Raw genomic sequence first — 9,040 nt, 5'->3', positions numbered from 1 at the left:
CTTTATTATTTTGCTCTACCAGTGCTGTGCCATGTTTATCAAATGTACAGAGTTGTTTCGGCTTGTTAGATCAGACGCGGTGTCTTTACGTCTGTACGTTAAGCTCGATTGTGTCACGTAATGTAGCGGGTCAACCTGGAACTGGTGTTCCCACAGCATGCTGATCAGAGCCGAGGCGATTTTAACACTTTGAGCTGTTCCCATTGCCACTAAAAGGCAATTTTTCCCGGGTTTAAACAGGTTTTTCAGCCAGTGGGAAAAGGGGTAGCAGAAAACACAATCCTAACTGTAAGTAAAGAGGTGGCAGCATCATGCTGTGGAGGATTTTGTTGCAGATATAGATATATATATGCAGATATATATAAAAAAAATGTCAACATGGGGAATAGGATTACATGGAGATAATATAGCAACACTCAAAACATCTAAGAGGCTTGGGTTTATTCTGTTTATTTTGTCTTTGCTGATTCTTGTAAAGGACATAAACCAGGAAGTTAAAGCTGGTGAATGTTTGCTCTGTTTAAATAGCCAAATACCACAAACATACCACCAAATTTGTTTCAAAGAATCTTAAGGACAAAAGGGACATAACAAGGTCCTGATTTCATTCGCACTGGAAATTTGTGGTAAGAAGAGCTCAAAGGTGTTTGTGACTAAGGTGCTCTGCAAACCTGACCAAACACTCAGGAGGAATGGATCAAGAGTCCACTACTGGGAATTTCCCCTTCACTTGATACAGCTAAAGAGTGGTGGACAGAAGAGCTTCTTAAAGAAAAAGTTACAGGTCTGATCAGGACAGAAATGTTTCTTTTTTGTGTATAACTAAATATACATTTTTAACTTAATTTACAAATACGTTCTTTAGCAATCCTACAATAATATTCCCTGGACCTTTTTTCTTATTTTAGATTAGATTAGATTAACTTTATCGTCCAAAAGAACATTTGATTTGGGTACAGACTCTGGGTGCTGCATAGTCCAAACTGTCTGTCACACTGCATTCACACATAAAAACACTGCTATAGAAATTCCATTATAAGACAATAAATAAATACATAAGAAAGCATGTTACATAACATACATAATAAAAATGTATAAAAACCCTTCTTTAAAAATCTGTTATATGGGATAATGAATACATATAAAGCATGTCAGTTTAGTTTAAATTTTGAATACCATTGCCTATTCCACAATTTACTGCTCGGTCCTGTTTATTAACTTAATGGAAAGCGGAACAAGTGAGTAATTATAGCGGTTCAATCTACAGGCAGGGAGTCTAAGATGTCAACCTGAAGGAAGAAACTGATACTCTGAATAAAGAATATGAGTGGAGTCTGAGATGATTTTCTGGGCTTGTCTGGTTATTGTTTCATTGAAGATGGTCTGAAGTGAAGGGTGCTGCTTGACTCCCATCAGCTTCATTACTCTTTGAGTCAGGCAATTAAGTTATGCCTTCATTTGGTCAGACAGGTTACTGAAGATATTTATACATGTTTTAAGCTAAAAGAAGTAAAGAGCTAAATTAAAGCTGCAGCAAAACGTATTGATCATATTGAAGAAGTATATGCCATGTATAATCTAAGGATGGGCAGCAAATTTACTATTCCCAGGTGTTAGGCCAAAGCTTGCAGAGGGGAGGAGGGTAGAATAACCTTGCTCACACACACACACACACACACAGAAAAAGCTGATTAACAAGGTAGAAGCAGAAAGACAGGAAGCAACTCCATACATGGAGATGGGAAGTAGAGAATATGATCATTCTGTGGGACTGTCTGTGTGAAACTGTAAGATGTTCCCCTATGAAGATAATAAAAAGAGCCGGTAATGCGCTCCATTAAAAAAACACCATGATGGTGTTTTTCAACATTACCAAACCAGGAAGAAATGCCATAGCTAAAGATGCTCTATATAACAGCATGGTAAAAGAGCAGCATGACTTTCTGACTAACACCAAAGGCCCTCAGCCTGGGCAGAAGATGTAGCCACTGTTGGACCCTGTTGCAGACATAATCATTGAGCAATCCACAATAATTTATTGTCGATTATTAATCCAAGATATTTCTAGGAATCTGCTTGGGCAATTAATTGATTATGGATGACCACTGGAGAGTGGACTCCAACTGCCCTTGGGTCTTGTGTTTTTTGGACTTTAAGAGTCAGAAAGTTTCTTGCACCACCGAATAAAGGTTTTAATCTGCTGTCTGTAACCATTTAGGTCTGATGTGCCTAAAATGAGGTGCACTTTTGTCAAAGTAGGTACACTTATGATGAAATTTATACACCTGTCTCATCTTTCTAAGCAGGAAAACTTGCACACCCAATGATTGACTAAATATTTTTATTTCTACACTGAAACGATCTGTGGAGCCGAGGCACATGAATGCATTCTTGTTTTGAAGAAATTCCGCCTTTTTTATTTGTTGTCTAGGTGTATGTTGCTCTATTGGTAAAAGCTTTATCATGCAACATTCACAATGGAGTACAATCATACTGTACCTGCAGGAGAGATAGGCTTCATCAGACGGTTCAGCTGGACGTTCCAGTGCCGTACGTGCTGACTGGCATCTCTCAGCCTCTCCTGCATCTCCTGGAAATCAACCAAATGCAGCAACTGGGTTTGTATTTCTTCATTCTAAAACTAGCCTTTTTTTTGTCTTTCATGTTTGTTTTTAGTTTCACCTCAAGACGCTGATGGCTCCTCTGACGAGACGCCTGTAAATTCTGAAGCTCCAGAGAGGCTGAGTAGAGGGCCGAAGGGGTGCTGTCGTCTACTGCTCCGTTGGAGGCTTCGTGTGTGGAGCTAAAGCTCTGGAGGATCTTGTCCTGCTCCTGGAGGATCTGAAACTGCCTCCTCTTCTCATCTTCAGCCTCAAGCAATCTAAGAAGAAAGTATGCAACAAAATGTTTTAAGCAAAAAATAAAAGAAACCTTCACACTTGCTTATAATGTGATGTAAGAAAGCCGGTGTTACCTCTCCAGCTCCTGTCTGGCCCTCTCCTCCTCCAGCCGAGCCTGAATCTCCATGTTTAGAGCTGCTTCCAACTTCTGCTGCGTCACCTCTAGTTCCTGGATCCTTATCTTCTGCTGCTCAGCCTTTCTTTCCCTCTCCTGGATCTCGGCCTGCATGCTGTCCCTCATCTGGACAAAAACAGGTACACAGCTGCAGACTGACTTTTATTTTGCCAGATTTTTGCTGCTGTTCCTGCACCACAGAGTCAATAAGCTGGTTGGGTTTTACAGTTTTAACTAACCATCTCAGCTTCTTTCAGCTGTCTCTCCAAATCCATTTGCACCTCTCTCTGTTTCCTCCTCTCCCTCTCCTCCGTCTCCCTTCTGCGGATCTCCAACTCTCGGGCATGCTGCACAACACACAGCAGATGAAGCACAAACATCATGAAGCATAACGAGGATAAGCTCCACCTTTCTGCTCCATCCTACCTGAATGATGCTTTCGATTTCCAAATCCTGCTTCTCTTTCTCCATCCTCTCCATCTCCTGGAAGCTTAAGTCGTCCGACTGGCTGCTCCGGCTGCTGCGGCTGCTGCAGCTGCTCCGGGTGCTCCGGCTGCGCTCCCGGTTGCTCTGTTCCCGCTGGATGCGCCGTTTCAGCTTGAGTTCGTGGTGAAGAGAGGATTTACCTTCTCGCTGAAGACGGAGGGCAGTTTGAATAGCTGTCGAGTTTTGAATAACAAAAACACCTTTTACTTAAACAGGGCAATGCAAACACAGGCATATGTAATTTATGTACATTTGCTCAGATGTTTTTTTTTGTAGGTGAGAGCTGCCTTTTGTTTAACCCCAGTTTTCTCCTGTTTATGTGCCGGTTAGGTTATGTGTTTATGTGTGTTAAAAGAAATGGCAGAATAAATGTTTTTAAATGCTGTTTTGACTACTTCATTCCCTGTCTAAATTTATGTTGGTCCCTTATACCTCATAGACGCAGTCAGGGGACGTAACAGTAACACAGAAATGATGGAGTCATGGTTTAACCCCTTGAACCCTACGGACCCACCGGTGGGTCCAGTTGCTACGTGACCTCGTAATTTTACCAAACCCCTAGTATTGATGTAAAAAACATATTTGGCACAGTTTGGTGACATTTATGGATAAATGTGCCAAAATGGCCTCTCCGCCTAAGAAATTTCTCACTAATACCATTCTAAAATAAATATGATTCATCTGATTGAGTCCAAATTTGGTATATTTTTACACAACATTTAGATTTGAAAGTCTGTACTACTTTTTTGTGCTATAAATAATATTTTGGTAGTGTTTTGCGATGTTTATTTCAAAGAAAATTTTGGCGAGGTTCAAAAAATGCAAAAATTTTTTGTATTTTGTCCCTTATATTCAGGCAGGGTCAAAGCTACAATGGTGCTGACACCAGAAAACCATTCTATGACATCTTACCTTTACAGACGTACCAAAAGTTTCTTCTTAAATCTAATAGCTTTGAGGCTATAAGTTATTTACTTTTGTGTGTTTTTGTCAGGCAGAAATTTATTTATACCCCCTGAGGGTGTAAGAGGATAATATCCATCAAATTTTAAAGAATACGCTTTATTTTTCTTTAAAAGAAAAAAAAATCTTATTACCGGTATATTCAAATCTATAAACTTTTAATCCAGCCTGTGTTTTATGTTTTATAGCTGGATATTTAAAACCAAATTTGTACAACACAAAGGAGCCCACGCATGCTCAGGGAGAACATGCAAACTCCATGTAGAAAGACCCCAGGGTGGGAATCAAACTCAGGAATCAAACTCAGAACCTTCTTGCTGCAAGGCAGCAGTGTTATCCTCTCCCTATATGCTTAGGTCTGGCCATTAAAGTATCTTTACACTAAGATAGTAGGATACTCAAGGAAGTCCCCAGAAAACCTAAAAACCTCCTGTAAATCACAACAGTCTCTTGGCAATTGTGCCTGTCTCAACAACTGTACTTTAAAGGGACGTTTTCAAGGGATCTGTAAAGATCACATTCAGTTTGCTGCAGGGAATGAATTCAAATAGCAGGACTTTTCACTGATACATAAAAAAATCATTATTTGCACATCAGGATTTCAAACAAGTTTGTCAAAAAAAACAAAACAAAACCCAAAACAAATATAAAGCTTTTCAGGAAAAAAAGTCATGCTTACTGTGAAGTATGGAAGAGGAAGTGTCATGGTGGAGGGATGCTCTTCTACATCCATGTATATCCATACAATTCAGATCTAAGCTAAGTGACTTTCTAGAAAACCCTCACATGTCAGGTGACAGGCAGACTTTCCCCAGAAACTATGGTTACAAGAAGTTTATACATAATGCTATTTTAACCAGGAAAAGTCCCATTGAGATTAACAATCTCTTTTTCAACCAATGAAGGAGGCTGTCTGGAAGGGGGCGGAGCATTCTAACCTTCACTTAAGTAAAACAAGTTACCTTTTAGGTAGGTGTAAATATTTCTTCATAGTTGAATGAACTTGACTAGCCTGAGGGATTTTAACTTGAATTAGAAACTTTGTACTTTGGAGAGAAAATGCATTTGTTTACTCTGCATATGTGTGCAGGGCTTTCTGATTGAGCACCACTTCATGACACAAACTGAACTAATTGAACTATTTATAACCAAAACAAGTTATGGTTGCAGAAACCTTTCTGAAACCTTTTCTCCTTCAAAACAAGACAATCACTTTACATCCATTCTGAGAGAATTTGGCACCAGTTGGAAAACACGTTTGAAAAGTCCTAAATAAGAAAGAAAAGCAGGTGTACTTTATGTGATATGTCAACATAAAGAACAACATAGAAATAGATAAAGGGAAATGAAACCCAGTTTTTGACATCTTTACAAACGCGAGAATTTAATTTTAATCTCATCAACTGCAATAAAATCCATTGATGCATTTTCTTTTAATCATCAGTAAGCTGACAGAAAAAGCTTTAAATGCATTTGTTTGAAATAATTAAGGCTTTTTGTTCTTTCTGGTTTTGCTGCAAAAAATGCTCTAAATGAATAAGCATTTCTAAAATAAGTGAATTTACCTTGAATTTTAAACAGGTAAATAAAATTATCTGCCGAAAGAATGAGTATTTTTATCCCTATAATAAGATAATTAAATATTAAGAAAATAATAGAAGAATAATTGACTTTTTTAATTTTTTGTAGTGAGTATTCTGTGACGTTATGCTACAGTAATAACATAATCTAAATGTTCTTGTCTTTTTTATGCATCTATAGCCTTCAGTAACTTTGAAGGCTAATATAATTTTTGCTGATGATTTAACAGCTGCCCACATGGGAAAGACTCTTTCACACCTTGAGTCCACTCCACCTTCTGCTTCTGGTCAGAGGCGCTCATTTCGTAGGTTTTGTTGTGGGTTTTCACGCAGAAGAGGCAGCGTTTCCCCTCCCTGTCTGGAACAGGCTGAAACAGGAGAAAAAAAAAGGGGAGCTCAGATCTGGATAATGTGTGTTTATCAAACGCAAATTCTGGGCGGGTCAAAGTCCTGCCAGACGTGTTTCCTCACCCACCTCTACCACACAGTTCTTATCCAGCTGAATTTCCCCTCGCTTGTCTTTCAAGTCCTCGCTGACATAGTAGGCTATGGAGGAGGGCTTCAGCACGAACCAGCGCTCGGTCCAGTTCCTGCGCATGTGCCCCTTCTTCCACATGTAACCCTAGGAAACGAGGAAAAGCATCGGGATCAAACAAAGCAGCACATGTTTAGAGAGCAGGCGTGCTTCCTGAGGGGACTCAGATGACCCACCCTCTTTAGGACATTGTGATACATCTCCAGGAAGACCTCCTCCAAAGCCAAGCTGAAGGCCTCCGCACTAGTGACCCGAAGCAGCCGGCCTGTACACATATGCTCCAGGAACGTCCACACAGACATGCCTTCTTCATGCACAGTGGGATCCTGAGATATAAGGTCTTCTAAGGGCTTCGTATCCCACTCCTGGTTCATTGCTGTGGAGATTTTCTTGATGAGATACTCTACCTAAATGCAGGAAAAGGTTTGGCAGAAATACCACAACAGGGAACATTAAAAAAAAGGCTTTAAACCACAGAAAGGCTGTTTTTTTTTTTTTTTTTTCTTTTGCATTTCCAAGACGACACTGCTATGCATAGTGTACAACAAAAGGGTATTTTTGCCTCTGACATACAGGAAACCCAAAGCATTATGGAGGAAATGGAGGAAGGAAGGGCCTCATTAACTTACTTGTGCTTTTATTCTTATTCACTGTGAGGAAATTTGAAACCAGCTCACTGTCAGGGCCACTTTTGGGGGCTCCATAAAACTCATTCTAGAGCACAAATCACTCATGATTTTTATTATATCGCTAAGGAAAACCACTAAGTTCACTTCTAAATCACACACGTATACAACTTCTTGTTGCTAATTTCTATTTTGTTCAAAATTTTCTTCACTTTTCTGGGCAAACTGTTTTTTATAAACACAGACACTTAACACGTCTTCCATTTCTCATATTTTATGCGATTATTTTAAATTTTCTCCTGCAAAACATCCCTTCACAACCACGAACAGACATGACAGCTGGTAAAGCAAGGCCTAGTGGTTAGAGCAGTGCTCTTGTGCTATGAGAAGGTTGCAAATACCCGGTTGGATCCTCACAGCCTGCACTCTAGCTCTCTGAGCAAGGCCCTTAACTCCAGACTGCTCCCTGGGCGCTGCACAATGGCTGCCCACTGTTCCCCAAGGGGAAGGGTCAAATGCAGAGGTGAATTTCTCCAGTGTGAGATCAATAAAGTTCAATTATTATTTATGTTTTACCTCCTCTGTGATTATCACTAGCGGGTAGCTGTCTTCAGACAGGAGGTTGAACAAACAGAAGAGCTTAAAGCAATCCTTCTCCGACAGCAGGAACCTCTGCGACATTTTAAAGTTCTTCTTCATGGTCATCATCCAGCATAGGTCGTCAAACCTTTCTTTGTCAAACATCCCCTCTTTCACCTGGAATTGTAAAAAGAAAGGATCAACCTTCTTCAAATTAAACCCTCCTTTAAAATAACACTGGTTCATAGAAAACGTGATAAAATGGCGTTTATAAATATCATGTCAAGGTCAGTTCCCACTAAAAATAACCCCTTCAGCATCAAGATTATAGAAACATTAACCAGAAGCATGAATATATGAGGTATTCCGGGGTAACCTTTTAAAATATTCAATATAAGACACACAAAAATAAATTTGATGACTAATACGACAGCTGCTTGATGGCACTTTATCAGGTGACATTCTCATTTCAGTTCATGCAATGTGTTAAAACAGCTCACATTGAGATGTTGTGGTTAGTATAGGGTTGAATGGTGTGATTTTATAGGATGACATAGTGGAAGCTGGATTTAAACCAACGACTTCAATTCTGCAAGACGCATTTTCAGCCTTAAGGCCTTAATAGAGTATCAAAGCTAGCCAACCCTAAAACTTACAAAAAAACAAAAAACATGTAATGTTTTTATAAATGTTTTTATAGTTTTTAAACTATAAAACATTTGAGAAGTTTCTTTATACAATTTGACTTTTTGTCACCAGTAACCAAGGATTTAGTTGAACAGATTTGCTTTAGTTGTGACCCTTATTTCTGATTCCACACTCATATCTACTATCATATTTATAATGCATCAAGAAAACAATTTTTTGTTTCTAAATACCCCTTTTTTGTCAATTTTCTGTTAAAATAAAAAATATAAGCACAATTTTCCAAACATTAGTCTAACATTTGGGCTTCTTTCATACCCTTGGTATCTTAGTTTCATTTAGCCAAAAAAGACACTTATTTACAGTAAACTAAACAATCATTATTATGGTTTAATATGGATTATAACAGGATTTTTACTTCCATTAATATATTCTATATGGTGCAGTGAAGCTAGGAGGGTGTGGAGAGGCAGCTGTTGAAGTTAAACGGAAAAAATAAAGCAACAGTTTTTGGCATTTTTTTTTTTTTTAGTGTAGAAATGTAGTAGCCTGGGTGCCATTCCGAACTTAGTCCCGCCCACAACGTTTGAGGTCGGGAAGTTCGGTCTGGC

The 9,040-nt window shown here is 39.0% G+C and overlaps 1 protein-coding gene across 1 annotated transcript in view; it reads right to left on the bottom strand.

The window, feature by feature from the left end:
* Window positions 1-9,040, bottom strand: part of LOC107105001 (differentially expressed in FDCP 6 homolog) — a 15,176-nt gene that overhangs the window by 2,116 nt on the left and 4,020 nt on the right. Inside the window, exons 3-11 of the mRNA XM_015405116.1 lie at window positions 7,782-7,961; window positions 6,756-6,986; window positions 6,520-6,666; window positions 6,304-6,412; window positions 3,442-3,674; window positions 3,255-3,362; window positions 2,975-3,141; window positions 2,683-2,881; window positions 2,500-2,590 (exon numbers count right to left, since the gene is read on the bottom strand). Of these exons, the coding sequence (XP_015260602.1) occupies window positions 2,500-2,590; window positions 2,683-2,881; window positions 2,975-3,141; window positions 3,255-3,362; window positions 3,442-3,674; window positions 6,304-6,412; window positions 6,520-6,666; window positions 6,756-6,986; window positions 7,782-7,961 (1,465 nt within the window). The remainder of the gene's footprint in view (window positions 1-2,499; window positions 2,591-2,682; window positions 2,882-2,974; window positions 3,142-3,254; window positions 3,363-3,441; window positions 3,675-6,303; window positions 6,413-6,519; window positions 6,667-6,755; window positions 6,987-7,781; window positions 7,962-9,040) is intronic.

This window comes from Cyprinodon variegatus, unplaced genomic scaffold, assembly GCF_000732505.1.
Source record: "Cyprinodon variegatus isolate N-32 unplaced genomic scaffold, C_variegatus-1.0 Scaffold2003, whole genome shotgun sequence".
Lineage (NCBI taxonomy): Eukaryota > Metazoa > Chordata > Actinopteri > Cyprinodontiformes > Cyprinodontidae > Cyprinodon > Cyprinodon variegatus.
This window is presented reverse-complemented; position numbering and strand designations above follow the sequence as displayed.